Source organism: Tetrao urogallus (genome assembly GCF_951394365.1).
Source record: "Tetrao urogallus genome assembly, chromosome: 7".
NCBI lineage: Eukaryota > Metazoa > Chordata > Aves > Galliformes > Phasianidae > Tetrao > Tetrao urogallus.
In genome coordinates this window covers 43,491,885-43,512,399 of record NC_136820.1, presented here as the reverse complement: position 1 = coordinate 43,512,399, position 20,515 = coordinate 43,491,885, and the positions used below count along the sequence as shown (strand labels likewise).

At 48.8% G+C, this 20,515-nt stretch overlaps 1 protein-coding gene across 1 annotated transcript; it reads right to left on the bottom strand.

Moving 5' to 3' along the window:
• Window positions 1-10,469: 10,469 nt before the first annotated feature.
• On the bottom strand, window positions 10,470-19,429 carry SHH (sonic hedgehog signaling molecule; the record flags this gene model as incomplete). The annotated part of the gene is made up of 3 exons (XM_079538287.1): window positions 10,470-11,176; window positions 14,826-15,087; window positions 19,121-19,429. 3 exons carry the CDS (start codon window positions 19,427-19,429, stop codon window positions 10,470-10,472), a joined length of 1,278 nt encoding a protein of 425 aa, XP_079394413.1.
• Between the last annotated feature and the right edge of the window lie 1,086 nt (window positions 19,430-20,515).

The window sequence follows — 20,515 nt, the reverse complement described above, 5'->3', positions numbered from 1 at the left end:
ATTTGCTCCATGCATGGCCATCGCAGAGGGCGGCATTAGGAGGAGGAATGCTCTTGTGCTTTTTCCTGCAGATGCACGGCTGTGTAGTTGCTAATGGGTATGGATGTGGAGATGGGCTGGAGGTACACTTTAATACACTTATGAAACTAAAATAGTCTTTCCTAGCAAGAATAGCGTCCTGATTTTTACCCATTTCTGGTGCTAACATTGACACATGCAAGCTATGGAAGGTATATTTTATGAAAGATCTGTATCCTGAGCCTCAGCCCAGCTCAGCATCTCTTTCCTATCCGCCCCTACCTCCTGAACCACTATTGCTGCTCCACACTCCAGCCCTGACACTTCCTCAGACATGCTGGAGCACACCATGGACTCACTGCTGGCTGACTTCCCTCCATCACTCCTGCGGATCTCATGCTGAGGATTGACCCCAAAGATACCCCATCTCTACATTCTTTTCTACTGATTTTCATGGTAAACAAACACAATTTGGTCAATATATTCTTAAAAACCCAATACACTTGAGCGTCTAGGAGAAGAAGCATGACCTTGCCAAGGTAAGATCTGTCTCCCATTGCCCCCAGCCCATTGCTGGGCCCATGGAGCATAGCTTGACCCCAGTGGAGCACCCCACATTCACTGCACAACTGGTAACAATTTTGCCATCAGCCTGTGACTGTTCCAAAAAGTAGGAACAAACGAGTTAAATCACAAATCTAGTGCACTTCCTATCCTGCCTATTCCCAAAGAACAGCACGTTAGCAGTGCCAGAAGACACATGGATGATAAGTTACTAATAAATTCATTGTGTTGCCTATATTCAATGGCCTAATAAAAACAATCCTCTCCTTTTAACAGTGCAAGACTTGCATGAAAAGAATCAGTGGTGTTTTGGAAAATATTTTATACTTGAATAGTCTCTATGGTCTTTGTAATAGTGGCTAACTGCTGTAATTTAGCTTTAATCAGCCAGCGTGGAACTGCACACCGTGCTTGGCTGCATGGTTAGCAGCAGATCACTAGGGGTCACTTTGATTCCACCTAAAGGAGGGAATTCTAAAATTTGGGGCTTGGTTTCTGCTTTTTTTCTATTTTTTGGTGAGATATTTATTTGAAGGGAAACTCTTCTTGCACATGTGTATGGTGCTTGTTTACATAAGTTACTTGGGCTGAGCTTTATTTTGATGTACAGGGTGAAACTTTAAAGAAGTTTATAAAGCTGTGCCTATATTCACAAGAGGAGAATTGGCCCTGACTACCTATTTTAATATGAAACAGCTTCTGCTGGAATTGATATTCATCATAACAGATGACATCGTTTAACTCTCAGTAAATATTTCTGTCCTGTCAGGATCCCTATAAATGGGAAAAGAATAGCTGTGATGTATAAATCTGCAAGATAATATTCTAATTTTGTTGCCTGCTCTGCTGTACAGTAAGGTGGGATAATATCTGTGCATTTCTTTCTCAGCTGCAGCCGATGACTGAAGTGCAGTTATTGCCTTGGTTAGAGAAAAAAAAAACACTAACAGCTAAGTAAGTATCATGAAAAACACTTCCCTGAGATGTATTATTGCTGTGAATGACATATCTGAGAGGAACCCAAACTTGAGTTCTTTTACTTTTGTAAAGAAACAAATTGCCTTGTTAAGGTTGCCCAGAGAGCTGTGGGTGCCCCATCCCTGGAGGTGCTCAAGGCCAGATTAGATGAGGCCTTGAGCAGCCTGAACTGGTGGAGGGAAACCAACCCATGGCAGGGGTTTGGAACTGGGTGATCTTTAAAGTCCCTTCCAACCCAAACCATTCTGTGGTTCCAGGATTGATTCTATGATTGTGTAGAATGAAACAAGGTGTTTCCTTCCTGTTGGAAACCTGGGCTACTTCATGCTCTACCCTGCAAGTTCCTCCTGTTGGCATGCACTGTGGAAATGCTAGAATCCCAGGAGAGAACGGTGCTGTGGCTCACTTCAAAATGCCGCAGCTCCATCCCAGCAGGGGCCAAGCCATCACCAAGCCCAAATGCGCCCAAGACTCATACCACAGGACAAAAGCCCAAGTGACTTCCTGGTGTCTGGGCAAGTAGCTCAGCTCCAAGGGCAAGCATGGAGCTGCAGAATGCTCTAATTCCACATCTGAAGCTTGGGAAAGGTCTGGGTATGGTGCTGAGTCACTCAGACTGAGTGCTGGCACACAGCTGGTTGTGTCATGGACGTGCCCAGCCACATGGAACTCCTGCTGCCGTTTCAGAGTTGCCCTGAACCTGGGCTTTTGGAGAGCGGGTACATCCCGTGGTCCCAAAATGTCCCAAGCATGAAGTCAATACTGGGTGGGTAGCAGCGCAAGCCTCCATCCATGTTCCTGGTCTTGGCGAGTGAAGGCTCTGTTTTCTCTCCTTCTCTGTGACAGCACATGAGTTAAGGGAAATTCTAGAGACATGTCTCCTTGGCTCCATGGTGCTCTCCCAGTGCCTCTGTGGCATTCTTCCCTACAGTGCTCCATAGCCCCCTGAAGACTGCATTAAGCAATGTGACAAGCACTTCTCCTAAGTGGTTCTCTCTCTTCTCCCTTCCTTCCCCCCAAGGAGAAAAGAGTGGGAATAGCTTTAATTAACTACACTGTACGTGTGCGGTGTTTATACCACAGCAGACAAGGCTGAACAAGCGTACCATGCACTTGGAAGGAGAGGTGCTGGGCTTTCCAGCTGTTCTGAAGTCCTGAGCTTATCCTGCAGCAGAGAACCAGTGTCCGAGAAATCCCTTTTGGGGGCCACGCCAGACTCACTGCAGGTACATTTACAAGGATGATTTGTCAGTATTCAGCCATTCTGCAAAGCTGTGGAAGGTCCAAGATGTTCCCCACGCCAGGACAGCAGGATGAGTCAAGGAGACCCTAATTGCAATCTGTCACACAACAGAGAGCCTTCGTGGAAAATGGAGAGCGTTTGGGGCAAGCCAGTTCCAAGCTGGGACACCTATGTTTAGAGTCATGACTGCAAGTGACCTCTTAATGTCTCTGCTCCCTTTGGAGATGGGGTCAACCCAGCCACTCCAGCCAGACAGAGGACACCCACCGCAGGGGAAACTGATGTATCTCTTGGAGTCCATTGCCTGCACTAAGAGGCAGGTGGACACACCAGCAGAGCCGGAGTTCTGTCTACTGCCTTCTGGGGGCCTCCTTGTGACTTACGTTGCTGGTGCAAAGTTCAACAGCTTTTAAAAGCCAGCTATCCTATTTTTCCAAAGGTATTTAGAAGGGACTTAATGACAGAAGTTGAATTAAAATCAAACCCAATTTGTTAATCGGCATATAAATAAGAGGGCTTTCAAACAGGCTGCTTTGTGAAAGTATATCTGCACGTGACAGTTTTAAATCTTCTTGGGTTTTGTGGTACCTGTGCAGAGCACATCGCTCAGAATGGCACAGATACAGAGGTATCGTTCAGATGGTGTCAGAATGACTGTGTTTCTCATCTTGCAGACTACAGAAAGGTGTGGTTTTTTATCCTCATAGAGTGCACTGCTGCCTTTAGAAAAGGGTCCTGCAAAAGCCATCAGTGGGGGACCTGGCAGGGAGGTCACATTCCCTAGAAGACGCTGGGACTTCATGGATTTTTCTATTTTATCCTACAGCATCAAACTACCCTTTTCAAAGAGCAGCCGTGTGCTACCGACTCATCACTCTCCAGATCAAAGAGCGGTGTTTCATGCCTTCTCCTGCGCTGCTGTGCAGTGACAAAGTTCCTGGTGACTTAAGTGGGAGGGAGGCTGTGTCCTGGGAGACAAACTTAATTGAGTGCAATACCACAGGGCACATAAAGTAGGACAACACAGCCTGACCTCATTTTGCCCATGCGTAACCCTACTGACATCAGTGGGAGCTGCACATATGCAGTCAGGAGATGACATTTGCCCACTCTTGGCTGCTCTAGGAAATTCCTGCTTGCCTGATATATTCTATTATTTAATTGTGAGATATGAAGCTGAGGGATACACTGAGCAAAGCTGAGCAAACACAGAGCAGCTCCATGCCTGTTTGAAGCTGTGGAAAGGCTGCTTTTGACGCTGGTGGTTGTTGGATTGGGCCCACGGTACACAGTGATTCATAATCATTTTCTTCAATGAAAGCAAGCAGGTTGGTTTGTTGCTATTTGTGGGATCACATGATTCATTATTTGCAAATATTTGAATGGCAGTTGGACTTTCTGAGGCCTGTGAACCCCGTAGCTGCCACCGGTGTTCACACAAAATGGTTATTCATACACACTCTGTGCCAGATCAGACTTGTTCGATATTGTGTGTTTATTATGCTCCCATCTCTAGTAAAACTTTGCAGAGCAGAAAGGGCATCATTTGGCAGAGCCAACAAAGCTCGCACCAAACCAGTGTCTATTCCAAGAAATCCTGCATGAGCAATCCCCAGACTAGTGTTTATTTGCATTCATCACAGTCCAGTAATTAAAGTCAGTGCTTACTGCTGTAGAGAGCAGGATGGGGCTGACTTAGGGAGAAGGCTGGGCAGGCAGTGTCCCTGCTCTCTGTGGGAGTGGTAGGGCTCTGAGCTCCCAGATTTTGAACCTGGCATGACTTCGTTATGATATCGCTTTAACTCTTGTTTTTCCTTTCCCACAGAAGAGAATATAAAGGATCTGACCCGATCTGATCTAGTGCTTGATCTACAAACCATCCTATGATTCTATGGTTCTTTGTAGAGATTTGCAGTATCTAGAGGAAGATGTTATTATACAGAACAAGATCTGCTACCTAATGGGGGAAGCATTCATGCCTGGGCTCTCCATCCCCAGAGACCCACCTGGATGCCCCCAGCAGCCCACTCTAGGCTCGCCCTATATTGGATGACTCTTCATCCAGGACCATCATAGACCCTTTCAGACTAAACTGCTTCAGAAAACTTCACGAAGGACTGTAATGCTCCAAACTGGCCAGATCCTGAGCTGTGCCCCTCTTGCAAAATAAGCTTCCTGCAGGCAGTGAGACCCCATGTCAGGTCTGTGACATAGAGCACGGATGATACCGAAAGGATGTTGCCATAATTGCATGCAGATGTATCCTCCGTTCCCTTGCAGTGAATGCCAGCAGAAGGCTCTGACTTGGAACGCTGCAGCGATGCTTCCCCAGGAGCCAGGCACGAGCGTGGGGACCCTCATGGTCACGCACTCAGAGCATCCCTTGTCACCTCTTCTCCTCGGTAATATGAACAGACATTTCTTTACACCAAACTGAGCAAATCTAATATTTATTTCGCATTTAGGTCACAGTCCATCAAAGCAAATTTTTTTTTTTTTTTTGCCCCCCAAACAGATTTCCTGACCTTGCGGTTTCGCTCGTGATTTGCAGCAGGGTTTGGTGGTTTGCTCTCACTTTAAAAAAAAAAAGAAAAAAAAAAGGGGGCAGAAAGAAATACACATCCTGCACTGGGCTCTAGGGTGAGAGCACAGCTCTCCATGCTCTCAGACCTGCTTTGAATGCTACACTGGGTTCTGCTGCAGGATTGCAGGATTATAAAACCCATATTTCCTGCCTTTGCTCCCTGTTTTTTTCATCATTCGGTCCTGAAAATTAGAATTATTTAAGTCTGTGTGGCTCAACACCCCAAATGCAAAGTATTGAAAATGACATTTAACAGTCTTGGCTCAAACAGTGCCTGCGGGTCTCATCCTGCTCCTAACAAAATAGGAGAAAATCCCATCTTCTGTAAAGATGCACTTTTTAAAAATGATTTTTCCTTTCCTTTTTAGCTTCCTAGGCCAAGGATCGCATTAACACTGCTCCATTGAAAGCTCTGAAGTGTTCTGTATATGGAAAATTGACTTTTTTTTTTTGGTGAAGTTTGCACTAGTTTTAAAGCAGAAATTGCTGAAGAGAGAATTTCAAAAGCTTGGGAAATGCAGTGGTCCCTAATGGCTCGCAGTAATGAGTAAAATCAGATGCTCATTCCGATTTCCTTCCCCCTGTAATTGAAATATAAGTCGTGCTGGAGCTGCAAAGCTGCCGCCCAATTATCACCCAACTCAGCTCATTTACATCACCCGTCCTGCTCTGCTCCACGTGAAATGCTCAGGAGGGCCAATGTAAATGTATTTATAGCCCAGTAGGATGTGTTTAGCTCTTGATGTGTGGGTAATAATGTTATATATAGCTATTTGTGTGCATATACATAAAAAGATAGACCTAGGCAAGCTCCTTCACATGACAACACAGAGCTACCAGACATGGAGATGATGGTTTGCTTCAGTGAGTGGCTTGAATTTTAATTGCCATGTGGATGTGATCCTCCCTTACCGGCACATCCCCTCTGCCCTTCAGCTGCTGTACCTGGCACAGGGTGCTGTGTGAGGGACCAGCCCCATTCACTGGAAACCAACACAAAATAGCCCCTGTCTCATTAGGGCCACTTCTCACCCTGATTTCGGGGCAAGCTCACACAGCCTTGTGGGATAACACTCAGTGCAGCCCTTCTTCCCTCCCAGAACCCTGCCAAATGAGTTGTCTTTGCACACCCAGCTGGAATTTGGCAGGCAAACATCAGGCTGGCCCAGGCAGAATTCCTCCCATGCCAAACCCTGTCTCCGTGTCCCATCTCAGTATCACTGGGGGCAAGAGCTGGCAAGCTGAGTGTCACACAGCAGGCATTTCAGCAAGTCTCTGTAATTTCTTTAATTATTCAGACAACAGAGCACAAGAATAATAGCTTCAAGTACATTCTTATACATTATTTTAACAGTAATAGATATGTATTTAGTCATAAACTATTCTGTAGCCACCACTATGTGTACATTTTATACAAACTATTGCCATACTCAGACCCTGAAAATGGACGGTGACATCTCCTAGGCGAAACGAGGTGACAACAGCACATCCTTCCTACAAGAGCTGGTTGCATTGGTCTGTCCTAATGAATTGCTTCTAAGGTGTAGAGTGGTGGTCTGGGCACAGTGCGTTGAAGGCTACAGGAGATGTCATAAATACATGGTGAGAGGGAGGTCAGCCATCAGAATTATGCGCAAGGGGACACGGCACAGGGTTACTGGGCACGGCAGCTTGATCCTAGCGTACAGAGGCCTCTGAGCTTCTTCCACACAGCAAAACTCCAGCATTCTGGTGGAGATTAGAGATGGTCTGATATGATCTGTACTGGGACGTGTGCCCTACTCTGACCAAAGCACGGGCTCTGCACTGGAAGGTCTTTGTCATCTCAGTTAGTTTGAAGGCCTCACATCAGTGGCTCAAGCTCTATCCTATTGCACAACCTCATTGCACTGCACAATCTCATGAAGATCTGTGCTTCCACAGTGCCGTTTTCCCAGAGCAAAGTCCTTATGTTGTGCAAGCCACTGTTGAGAGATAGGGAACAGAGAGCTGAGATGCCCCAACACCTCCATGGAAGGACAAATTCTTTACAAAGTAGAGGCTCCTTTGTTCCATGACCGTATCTTACATCCATGCTTGCAGCTCCCAGTGCACCAGCAGCTCCCAAAAGACCCACAAGCAGCAGAGTCCCAGCCTTGATGCCTTCAATGCACAGTCCCAGTGATGCCATACTCTGGTGAGAGGTGAAAATACTACCACCACTGCAGTGGTGACCTTAGGGATGGTTGGAGCACTATGGAGGATGGCGTTTAGTGAGCCAGAGTAGCTGACATAGCTGCAGTCAGATGGTCTGAAGAACTGCAGTCGCCACTGTCTTGCAAGCGTGCCCATTCAAGGGCCAACACCAGTTCCTTCTAAAGCTGGACCTTCAGTGGGAGCTGGCTGGCCCATCCCAGAGCAGAGCCTCCATCTCCTGCCCAAGGCCACAGCTCTGCTCTCATCCTGACAGTCCATGCAGATACTGCAACACTGAGTGGTCATGCTAAGCTCTAGCCATCTTGGCCACCACCAAGCATCATCCCTATCTTCAGAGGGAGAAAGTGGCTTCCAGATGGAGGCTGTCAGGAAGGAGAAGCCATCTCTTGTGATCCATCCCTTAGAGGCTGACGCAGGTGCATGTGTGCCCAGGCTCTCCCATCACCTCTTTGGGAATTCCCAGATTCTCAGCACAGAAAAGCAAGATCTGCTCCTCCGTGCATCCCAGGAGGACCTCTGGAGCAGCCTTCCATCCCAGTGGAGGATGTGGCCTCGTCTCTGGAGCACAGTGCTGCCCGAAGAGTGAACATCCTAAACCAGTGAGTAATGGAAACCGAAGAAAAGGTGAGAAGACATTCAAGGAAAGTTTCCTTCCAGCACGGTCCTGTCTCAGATGCACACAACACAATGTTTTGCAAAATTTTGTCAAGGAATCCTGAAAATTTTCTGTGGAGGAGAAAGGGGGTTGCAGCAGAACCTCACTGATCAGCACCCCCAAACCGAGCTCTGGGGCCTTGGAGCTGAGCTCTTCTCCCCCAAATCTCCACCAGTCAGTGGCTGGGGGTGGGCTTGGATGAGTTATCACTCAGGTTTGGCTCTCAGAATAAACAAACAATTTTTACCCCTCTTTTTGGCAAAGGTTGTTTTGCTCTTCTCTTGGTAGCCCCAGGCCCTGCATCTTCACTCAGGCAAGGTGGCCACTGGGATCCAGTCAGCAGTTCCATCTTTCAGCATCAGCCATGTGAATTCCTATTAATTCACCAAAGTCAGTGCCAGTTCCCCAGGTTTGCATCTCCAGGGGATGCAAATTAAAGCTAATCAACCCCACAGACTCGCTGCAATGGGAATGCAGCTTCCTGTCTTCAGGATAATTTGCTTCCAAGGGGAAACCAGGCTTGGTCCCTTTGGAAATCCACCAAGAAATGCCTGCAATGCCCAGGTCTGACCAAGAGGTGGGCACAAACCCAGTGCTGAAACTGGAAGAGGAGAAACTTTGCCTGAGCAAGAATGGGGAGATGGGGCACTGGTGTGGGCAAAGGGAAAGGTCTGCGGTTGTTAGTGCGAATGAGTGAGGTTCTACTGTTAGTACAACAGGTTTGGAGCAGGTGTGATGTATCTGTTTCCTTATCCAACGTACCAAAATTAAAAGTGATAAGCAACATATCTAAATAAAATAACGGGCATTTCTACGGGCGTTATACGTTACGTTTCCCAAACAAATAAGGAAAAAAATAAGGAAAAAAAAAAAAAAAGAAAAAGAAAAAGAAAAAAAAAGCAAAAAATGGGATGCACCAGGAACTCTTAGTTATTATATACTAACCAGACTGTGCATGGCACATTTTATTTCTATAAAACTATTAAAACTATTACAAAATATTCAAAAATACATTTTAGTAAATTTACAGCAGTTATTTCTCAATTTATTAATGCAAAACATCCTTTTCTCCCCTCTGTACAAACTACCGTCTCCATCGTCACAGAATTGCCGCCATGTGCGCTTCTTAAAAAATATTATTTTCTAATAAATTTTTTCTTGAAGTTAAAAATAACAAAGTTTCTTACGGCTTTTTTTTTTTTTTTTTTTTTTTTTTTTTTTTTCCAAATAAAGAGTTTGTGTAACAGTCTTGACTTCCATGAACGTGGCCAAATGGTGGTTTGCTTTTGTTGTTTTTTTTGTTTTTTTTTTTTTTTTACAGAGCAAAAATATTTAAGAGACATGGAAAACAATACAGGAAATGACGTTACATTTTGAAACTATTTAAATTAAAATAATATATTCTCATATTTTACACTATTTCAAAAAACGAAATGTGATTCAGTTAAGTATTGATCTCTCAAAAAAATCTAATTTACAATTCTGTGTATAAAAATATAATTTACGGACCCCCATGAAGTTTGTCTTTCTTTTCTGTATATTTGTTCGCTTGCTTGTTTCTCTAGACTCGCTGAAATGAAGGAGCAACGTAATGGAGAGATGGGAAAGTACGGAATTTTGCTTTCTGAAAGTCAGGACACACGTGACATGTAGAAAAATAGACTCTGCGCAGTTTTGCTCAGCCTCACAAAATAATTTTTTCCCCTGTGAGAACAGTTCGCATGATAATAAATTATCAAAGAAACTATTTAAGGCTCTTGAAGGTCCGGTTCATATCATTTAAAACATCTATTCGACATACCAAAGAAATAAATATCCAGGAGAGGAGGAAAAAATAAAACCAACAACAACAACAAAACAATGAACAAAACAACAAAAGAACAAATAAAAATATATATATATTTATAAACTAAACGGAACAGAACTTCCCGGGGTCTTTGTTTCCCTTAAAGTCTACTTTGGACTGTCCTACTTAATTATTATTATTTTATTATTATTATTTTTAAGTCTTAATCCGTGCTCTTTTTTAAAAATATGTATTATTTTTCCTTTTTTTTTTGTTGTTGCTTTTTTTTTTTTTCTTTCTGTTTTCTTTCCATTTGGGTTATTTCTTTTTTTTTTTTTTTTTTCTTTTTTTCTTTTTTTTCTCCTTCCACCCCCCCACCCCCTTTTTTTTTCTCTCTCTCTCTCTCTCTCTCCCACACTCCATTTCTGTCCCTCTCCAGCCACTCTCAGCTGGCCGATGCCACCATGCCCAGCGGGTGCAGCGCGTCACCATCCAGCACCCAGCTGCCGATGCGGTAGAGGAGCCGTGAGTACCAATGGATGCCGGTGGTGGTGGTGGCGGCCGTAGGGATGGCCCCATCTGGGCAGAGGGCGGCCAGCAGCCCCTGAGCCAAGCGGAATGGTGCGAAGGCCCAATGGGCCCAACTGTGCTCCTCAATGACGGCGTAGCAGGAGGCCAGCACCCGGTTGATGAGGATGGTGCCTTGGGCGGTGAGCGGGGCATAGGCTCCCGATGCCTCCTCCCGCAACGAGACGCTGTGGACGGACGCCGGCTGCAGCTGCCGCCCGCCCTCGCCCAGCACGTAGACGCGTTGGCCAGGCTTCACGTTGCTGGCGAAGAGCGCCTGGCCGCCGGTGAGCCCTGTGGCCTCTGACTGGTTGTGCTGGGGGGCCACGAAGAGCAGGTGGGCTGCAGTCAGCAGCAGCCGGGCTCGGGGCTGCCGCGTCTCGATGACGTAGAAGAGCTTTCGGGAGCCGTCCTCCCGGTCAAGGAAGGTGAGGAAGTCGCTGTAGAGCAGCCGGCCATCTGCGTCAGCAGCCAGCACGCGGTCTCCAGGGCTCAGGTCCTTCACCAGCTTGGTGCCGCCGTGCTCCAGGTGCACCGTGGCCGAACCGGGGAAGCAGCCTCCTGATTTGGCTGCCACTGAGTTTTCTGCACGAGAAAAGAGACACAAGGTGTTAGAGGGGTGAGCAATGTGCGGGGACACATTTCCCAACGTGCCCCAAGCATAGAGCCATGAACCATTAAGCTTGGAAAAGATCTCTAAGGACATCAAGTCCAACCATCCGCTTACCACCAATATTGCTCACTAAACCATGTCCCTCAGTGCCACATCTACACGTTTCATAACACCTCCAGGGACGGTGAGTCCACAACCACCTCCCTGGGCAGCCCATGCCAGTGCCAGACAACTCCTTCCAAGAGGAAGTTTTTCCTAATATGCAACTTGAACTTGGCTCATTTGAGGCCATTCCCTCTCATCATACTGCTGCTATCTGGGACGAGAGGCTGCCTTCACCTTGTCAAAACCTCTTCTAACAGAGTTGTAGAGAGTGATTAGGTCTCCCCTGAGCCTGCTCTTCTCCAGTCTTCTCCAGCACCACGAGTCCTGGTAACCAGCATGTCCCCATTGCAGCTGGCTACAAGAGACCCTTCCAGCACCATGCCACCATGCTTGGCCTCCTGCTGAGTTACAAGCCCTTCAGTTGCATTCACCTCCTTGAGCAAGATAGTCAAAACTTTTCTGCTGAAATAGCTGTTCCAGAATAAGGGTTGTTTTTTCTTTTTTTCTAGAAGTACTTCTCACTTGGTTCCATTTGCCTTGCACATCACAGATGCCAGCAGGTAGAGCTAGGTCTACAAGCAGAGTGTCTTCTCTTTCTCTAGGACCCTGTTTGCTGCTCATGGCACTTTGTACTGAAGAAGCCCATCTCTCAGGCAGCAAATGCCACAAGGCAGGATAGCTTTCTCGTGGAAAGAACAGAAGCCCAATTTGTCAAGACTCCCACCCACAGACTTCACTGCCTTTTCATTTCTGGGGTTTGCACCCCATTCCCTGTAACACCACTGCCCTGCAGTCCCCAAGACTTCAATTCACTCCATGTAAAAACCCCTCTCTCACTACTTCACTCCACCAAAAGCAGGGTTCTGTCCTGATTTAGTGGTCCCAGGGCATCCCTATGCCTGCACCCAACCCAGATATCTCCTTCACATGAATCATAGAACCATTAAGGCTGGAAAAAACCTCTAAGATCATCCAGTTCAAACTCCCACCTACCACCATTATTGCCCACTAAATCATGCCCCTAGGCACCACACCTCCATGTTTCTCAAACATGTGCTCAGCTGTTGCTGGAATTGTTCAGGGTTTTGACACTGAATGCTGTAGCTACCGCTGCTGCTTTTTGAGAGCTACCAGGAAGAATAAATGTAGGCTTTAACAAATCAGAAACAGTGAGAGGACTTGATGGATTTCAAATCTCTTCTGCAAATTCCTTCTGAAAAGTTTAGCCTTGTGCAGTGCAGTTCGAAAGGAGCACTGCTGATTTCCAGGCCTAGCCTAGGAACTGCAGGGTCTCACTTCTCTGCACTGGGTTGTAGCCCATGATACCATGGGCTATCAAATGCCTTTGCTGCAGTCACGGCATTTCTGATCCTTGCCTTGCATTCCCTTTGTTTCTCTCAGTTAGTCACTATGCCAATTTAGAGTCCTGGTAATTTATCTCCTAAAGGTAGTCAGATTTTATGTTTTGCTTCTGTGGCCGGTGCTGAAGCTATCATGATTTACATAAACACTCTGAGCATCTCCTAATGACTTTCTCAGGAAGGACAGGAAGGGTGAAAATAAGAACATTATTGATTTGCTAACGACTTTATCACTTCTCTTTCAGAAATGAAGCAGCGAGATCTCCAAGGCCTCTTCAGAGAGGACATGGCAACAAACAAGCTATGTGCTTTATGTGGAGCCCTCTGCTAGCAAACTACACCTTTGTACAAGCCTGCACCAAAGGTCTGGCTTGAGCTTTGTTTGCATATTCAGGGACTTGATGAATAGATCTAGTACTGTAGCAGCTCTACAAACATGCCAGTGAATTGGCTGAGGTGTGAAAATCTGCTTCTTTGAGCAGAGCTTGTTTGGGTTCTCTAATTAAAATCCAATAAAGGATCAGCATTGTCATTCTGATTCATGTAATAAATGCAGACACTCTTGGAAGAGAGGACACTTCCACTTTTTTCCCAGCTTCTTCCCCCCCTTTTCTCCCCCTCCCTATTTGTTCAGGTGCAGAAACCCTATGTGCCAATTCACACACATACTCTCCAAAAAACCCAGGACCTTCCAAGCACTATTTGCACAGCAGAGCCACTTTTCCAAGGCACTCAAGATGTGTATTTGAATTTTAAATGTAGAAGCTCGCTCTAAATACTTGCCGCAGCGCATTATCAATGTCCCTTTTACCACCCCTGCCTCTCCCTCCCCTGTCCCAGTGACAATAATTCGGGCCTTGGGGGAACTCTTCTTTGCATTCCAGTCTCCGGGATCATACTTTTTGCAAACAGAGATCTAGATAAAGAATCTTCCTGCCTGCCATTATGGGGTTTAATCTTCTCATAAGATGCTCCGTCATGAAACGAGGTTTCCACAGTTTGAAACCAGACCTAGCGGGTGGAATTCAGGCCCGTTCCCTTGCAACCCGCGTGGTACAGTCACACGACCCCGCCTGACACGCACTAAATGTCACCCCAAAGTCCGCGTGTGCGGAATCTCAATGAGCAGCTCGGGGTCGCTCCTGTCCTATGAAATATACATGGCGGTGGATTAGGGTGGGCGCTCGGAATAAGGTTATTGTGAGCCACAATCAGACACCTTGAGCCATAAAGCCCATCCTCGCTATTGAAAGGGACGTTTCGTATCGCTGTGAGACCGGCAGCTTTGCAGAGCCTCCGAAGGGCTGGGGGACATGAACAAAAGCAGTGTCCAGTGTCGGGCTCCCAGAACAAAGCCCTCGTGGGCTGGAGAAGTCCCGGTGTGGATCGGGACCCAGTTACAGACTGGCATGGTGAAGCCAATGCTGTTTACTTGCTGTTTCGAAGTAAATTGATATATTTAGAGAAATCCCATTATTTTCTTTTGCACCCAAGTGTTTCTTGACACTTGCAGCACTCTCCAGGCTGGAAGATGCTCTCACAACACCGCTGTACAGCACCAGGAGGCTGGCACACGCCAAGGTGTTCACTTAAAATAATCAAAACGACAATAATTTTGTTTCAGAAGCGCCAAACGCAGCTCGGGGTTTCTCACGAGCTGTTCCCGGGTTGAGACAGCGTGTGGCGTTGTAAGCACAGGGAGGGGAGGCAGAAAGAGATGCGCTCGTATCGGGCGCTGGGAATTTCCCGGCGCCTCCCAGCGGAGGGGCCGCGCTCGGTGTTCGGTTTCCCGGCCCGCTCCTGCCCCGAGATGAGCGATCGCTTCGGATAGGGAGAGCTCGGATCCCACGGAAGGAGGAGAAGGGCGTGTGGCGGTGGTGGGAAGGCTGGGCAAACTGACAGCGAAATTAACGCTGGCAGGAGGTGCTGCAGCTGGCTGGGTTTCTTCCTTCCTTCCTTCCTTTCTTTTTTTTTTTTTTTTTTCCTTTTTTCTTTCTCGCATCCCCTCCTCTTCTTCTTTGCCTCCCCCCTCCCACGTGTGCCTCAGAGGCGGGCGCTCCGCTCCGGACCCCGACGGGGCGGGCAGGGCTGATGGGACGGGGAATTGGGGCACAGAGCCCGGGGGTGTCCCCAGCGCGTCCCCCCCCCGCCTCACCTGCTTTGACGGAGCAGTGGATGTGCGCCTTGGACTCGTAGTAGACCCAGTCGAAGCCAGCCTCGACGGCGAGGCGGGCCAGCATCCCGTACTTGCTGCGGTCCCGATCCGACGTGGTGATGTCCACGGCGCGACCCTCGTAGTGCAGCGATTCCTCGGAGTGGTGGCCGTCCTCGTCCCAGCCCTCGGTCACCCGCAGCTTCACCCCGGGCCACTGGTTCATCACCGAAATCGCCAGGGCGTTCAGCTTGTCCTTGCAGCGCTGCGGGGACATGGGGACACAGGGAAAGGCGCGTTGAGGAGACGCTGCTGTCACCGACATCAGATGACCCACCGGCCTCCCCGCACCCCTAGGGTCGCATCCTGCCCTTCCTCCCCAGCCAAAGGGAGCAAGCAGGGGTGAAACAGTGCAACGCCTCCCCCTCCCCAGCACCTGCCCCACAGCCGGAGTGTGCGGACTCAAAGCCCCGCATTCCTGCTCTAAGTGCCCTGTCCCCTTCCCAGAACAAAGTTCTGCCGAGAACAAACACTCGCCATATATCTGGGAGTCACAGATTCTCCCCGGAATGTCTCCCCCGGTCTTTTCAGCTTAATTCTCTGTTGAAAGGGGTCTCAATACACTTTAACAGCCTTTACGTGCTACTGGTTTTTTGTGTTGTTTTGTTGGTGGTGTTTTTTTTTCCTCGCCCATCACTCATTACAGTCCTCAAAGCAACGTGGGCTGGGAGCACTCCCTCTGCTTTCGGCATGGACGTAGGGTAACACGGCTCAGAGAGGGAAGATGGAAAGCAGGAGAGGACCAAGCAGAGGAGTTACAGGGATGCTGAGGGGCCTTTGTGAGCAATGAGAGGCTTCAGGCCTCATAGGGAAGGGTTACAGTGTTTTCCTTCACACCCCTGAGCTGCTGGGCTCACCTAGAGCTGCACTGTGGGCAGATTCAGGGGTGAGCTCTATAAGGAGCCCTGAAAGTGTAGAGGATTGGTGTGTGGGCCAATGAAGGGGAATGACCAATTCTACAGGACTTGCAGCCACCCCCAGCCGTAAGAAATCAGCACTGAAAGCATTTGACTGAAATGCACAACAGCTAGTAAAACCACACAAGACCAACTTTTCCCCCCTTTTTCAGAGGGAAATAACTCATGACTACAAACAGCACGGATGCACATGGGGTAAAGCCATAGCAAGAGGCAAGCAGAAGCTCTCCCTCACATACAGCCCCAAGAGGGACGCCCTGTCCCACAAAGGCCCCTTCCCAGCTCCCAGCAGGGCCAAGTGTGGCCACCCCTTTTCCGACCCCACTCCGAGGGACGTGACAAAATTGTTCAACAAGAAACTTCCCGTGTGTCTATCACCACAATAAAAAGCAATTCCAGCAGCACACATGGCCCCAAGAGATATCAAAAGCAATCACGAGCTCACTTTGGACTCTGTGGCCTAGCGCTCGGTGCAACGAGCCGGGGAGGCTGCTTTCAGCCCATTCCCTGCAGCAGAGCACAAGGAAGCGCAGGGGATTTTTTTTACTTTCCCCCTCTGCATACCTGGGAGGATGGATGTGCTCCTGCAGAGCTGTACGGGGACAAGCAAGGTATGGGGATGGCTGGATGTTAGGGTATTTACAAGATCGGGATAGCAGAATATCACGGTAGCAGGATATCGCAGCGCCAGGATATCACGATAGAAGGATTTCACAATACGAGGATATCATGATAGTAGCATATCACGCTAGCAGCTCTAGTGGCGGGTCTCCCCCCCGGCCTCTGGCCCGGAGAACGCAAGGAGTCGGGAATCAAGCAGGGGAACGGCCTCCTAAAGGACTTTCCTCCCTTTCACTCCGCCTGAGCAGGATTGTCGGAGTCAAAAGCCGTGAAGCCCAGACTATTTATTAATTCATCGGGTCGTGTGCCACAAATCAAGCCCAATTCTGTTCAGCCACCGTGAAGCTCAGCAGGGCTGCCTCCGCCGACGCTTTGTGTGGAGGCGAAGTTGTTCAACAAGCCCTCTCCTGCCAGCTCCTAATCTCTTCACAAATGAATTGCTTGAAGGAAACACTTAACAGGTACCTGTCAGTGTAAACAACCTGGTGGGCTTCCTAAATGCCAAGCTGATCTCTGAGTTCCTCCCATCGCGCACCGCCGTGTGCCCGCGTTAGGCGAGATGGCTATTTTATTTCGAACAAATTCCAGCTTTATCGTGCTGACCTGGCCTCCTTATCTCCCAGCCGAATCCAGCCAATGGCCGGGATGGGGGGGAGGGAGGGGGCAGCCCTCAGCAAACCGCTGTTGTCACCTGCGAAGTTGAGAACCCGACTTACCGAGCTATGTTTGCTTTTTTTTTTTTTTTTCCACCCCCCTCCGAAGTTAATATTAACCCACGGCTAATGCATTTGGCGGCTATTCCCCGAGTCTAACAATTCTCTCCGGGGGAAGATCTTTCCATGCCTGAAGGGCTCGAGGCGAAGGGCGGGGGGCTGCGGGACGGCAACCCCCGAATCCGACCCCTCTCCTCTGGTCCCCTCTGCCCCAACCCAGCCCTTTTCCCTCTTTGTGCTTAAAGCACGGCAAGCCGAAAGAAAAAGAAAGAAAGAAAGAAAGAAAGAAGAAGAAAAAAAAAAAAAACACAACTATTTGTTTTCGTTCCGTTCGTCTGAGGGAAGTTGACAGAAGGTCAGGAGTTCACCCGCTGCCGGCTAATGCGGCTGGAGCCGTGCCCCGGGAGGGCATCCGCGCACCGCCCCCGGCCCGCACCGCTCCTCCGCGCCCGCACCGCCGCGCTGTGCCCCGCCGGGAGCCCGTCTCCCGCGGAGCCGCCGCCGTCTCCTCCTCCTGCTCTCCGTTCGCGTAGGAAAGGGTGAAACCCGAGCCGGCGCGATCGATGGGCGAGAGAGGAGTTAAGTGGAGCTGAAAATGCGAGATGCGGAGGCAGAGAGGGCGGAGGAGCGCTCAGCGGGGCGCGGGGGCTGAAGCTCCGCGCTCCGAGCTCCGCGCACCGCACACGGAGCTCCGCGCTCCGCCCCGGCAGAGGCGCGTCGCCGCGCTCCGAGGTACGCGGAGATTTAAGGTGGTCGGGAGGAGATGGTGGCCCCGCGCCCCGGGAGAGCCGGCAAACGTGCGGAAAATCAGGCCGAGGAGCGGGGATAGTTTGGGAAATTCCCCTCCCTCCCCCCCCGCATTTCCCCGCACCCCCTCCGCGTCCACTCCCCGCCTCGTCCTTCCCCGAGAGTCCTGTTCTAGCGCTGAAGGTGGGGCTTAAATGTATTAATATTAAAAAAAAAGCGCCGTTGACCTATATTTGGAGGAAACCCATTTCCAGTGCCTAGATTGCATGTAGTTTGAGAAACTCCGGGATTGGCAGAGCAATTGACTTCACCGAGCTCTCTGGTGAGCATGAATAATAATTACGAGGTGACTCTCGGAGAGGTTCTCTCTCTCTCTCTCTCTTTCTCTCTCTCTCTCTTTTTGCATAAAATGGTTCCGCAATCCGATTCCGCCCGAGATCCAATATTTACCCGGTTGTAAACCTTGTGCCATCAGATTTTTTAAACCCGAAGGTGATGCAATGCCGATAAGTTGCAAGTCCCTCCCCTATGGAAGTACCAGAGCGCTGACGGCGAGCATCCTTAAAGAAATATCAATATATTTACGCTCTGATGGGCACAATCGCAAATGATGATATTGCAATACGAGCTCTATCATACGGAATCAGGAGAGCCATGGTCGATCCGGCTTCAGCTGCCTTTTGTGAGTGCACGACTGCATGCCTACTAAATATAGAATACGCTCGCGAGGGAAAAAATAAATAAAATAATGAAGGGCAAAATGAAATGAAACAGCGGGGAAAAAAAAGAAAAAAGAAAAAAAGAAAATGAAAGAAAGAAAAAGAAAAAGAAAGAAAAGAGAGATAAACCCGAGCGATAAACCCGAGCGGGGGCTCCTCCGGCGACGGGAGCGAGCGGCCCAGCGGTCACTGCGCGCCCGCGGTACTCCGCGCTGGATGCGGTTCGTTTGAGCAAAGTGCATCCGTGGGGACGAACGCGAGCGGCTGTCCCTGCCCAAGTTGCACGGAACGCCATGGCGATGCCGGCGGGTATCGCACCGAACCCCCACCGCCGGCTCCGGCCCCGCTAACTTGTCTGAGAGATGGCATTGACATTACGGGGAAAGTAGCCGAGTTTGGAGGGCGGGGGGAAGGGGGGAGGGAAAGGGGGGGGCTCTCAAAAAAATGCTAAGACAGATGCGTCCTTTAGGGGTGCTCAGAGAGGTTAACAAACACAAATACAGGTATCTCTGTGGCTCTACCTGAGTCATCAGTCTGTCAGCTCCCGTGTTCTCTTCATCCTTAAAAATAATGTCAGGGTTGTAATTTGGGGTTAGTTCTTTAAATCTCTCGGAGTTTCTTGTGATCTTCCCTTCATATCTTCCACTGGCCCCTAGGGTCTTCTCTGCCACATTGGGAATAAACTGCTTATAGGCTAACGGGGTCAGCTTTTTGGGGTGCCTCCTTTTTCCAATGCCCCTGCCTGGTCCACAAGTCAGCCCAGAGGAGACTAAAAGAGCGCAGATGAAGCCCACCAAGAGAATTCTTGTCAACAGCAGCATTTCGTCCATTGAATCCAATTACTTCACAGCTCTCTGTGCCTATCCCTGGCTGTCTCTCTAGAGCTCTCTCTCCTCCTATGTCCTTGTCTGCTTTCTGATCGTATACTATCCACCGATCCCTAGCAAGACAGGTGCTGGAATGGCAGCCTTTAGGTCGCTGATAACGGAACACATCGGAGTTTGGTCGGGAGACAGCAATCGAGAGACAAAAAGGGTCTGATTTTAATGGTAGCAAAGCAAGACGCTTGTGAGAGGAGTCTGCCTTTAGTTCTATATTATAGCTGCCAGGGCCGAGAGCTGATTGGCCAAGGCGAGACAAGCTTGTCTTCTGATGTTTTAACCCTCAAAAAGGCAACAAATTCTTGAAAGATTTTTTTTTTTTTTCCTTTTACCTGAAGGGCTCGGAGCTGAAAGGGGCGGGGATTGCGCTTTCTTGGGATAACATCAATTACACGCTGTTTTTTTTTTTTTTTTTTTTTTTTCTCTTAAAAAAAAAATAAAAACTTTCTTGGCAGAATGGTACATTTGTCAGTAAGGGGAACAGACGCCTCTGCGTAATAATAATAATAATAAATGCAAAATACATCAGGTTCGAGGGGTGCGAGGCGGGCTTCTGAGGGCAGTTCATAAAACGCCGAATTAGCGGGGAGCCCCGCAAATAGAAACGTATTGGGGAAATGGTGGAGCTCTGGGGGAAACAGTGCCGTGTGAGGGTGAGCCCACCTCGGGGGCTTTGTAACAGGTTTCTTCCCATGGCAAGGGACACCGCTCCCCTCGTGCAGCCGCGCATTGAACCACAGTCACGTTTTAGCTGATAAATGACTGCTTTGGAGGAAGGAAAAACCGATAGGAGGAGGCAGCTGGCCGCCAGTCTGCATCACGCGGACACCTCAGCAGCGTTTATTTTCAAATAAGTAAATAAATAAAAATCAGAGCTGTCCCCATTGAAAATAACGCAGCGAGTCGGGAAGTGGCCGCGGTCAGGGATGGCACAGCGCTGCGCTTTGTTCTGCGCTCCGAGCGGCTCTGCCGGCTCTCACACCTCCTCGCAGGGTGTCATTAAGTTTTGAAGGAGAGCGACGCGCTGAAAGCATC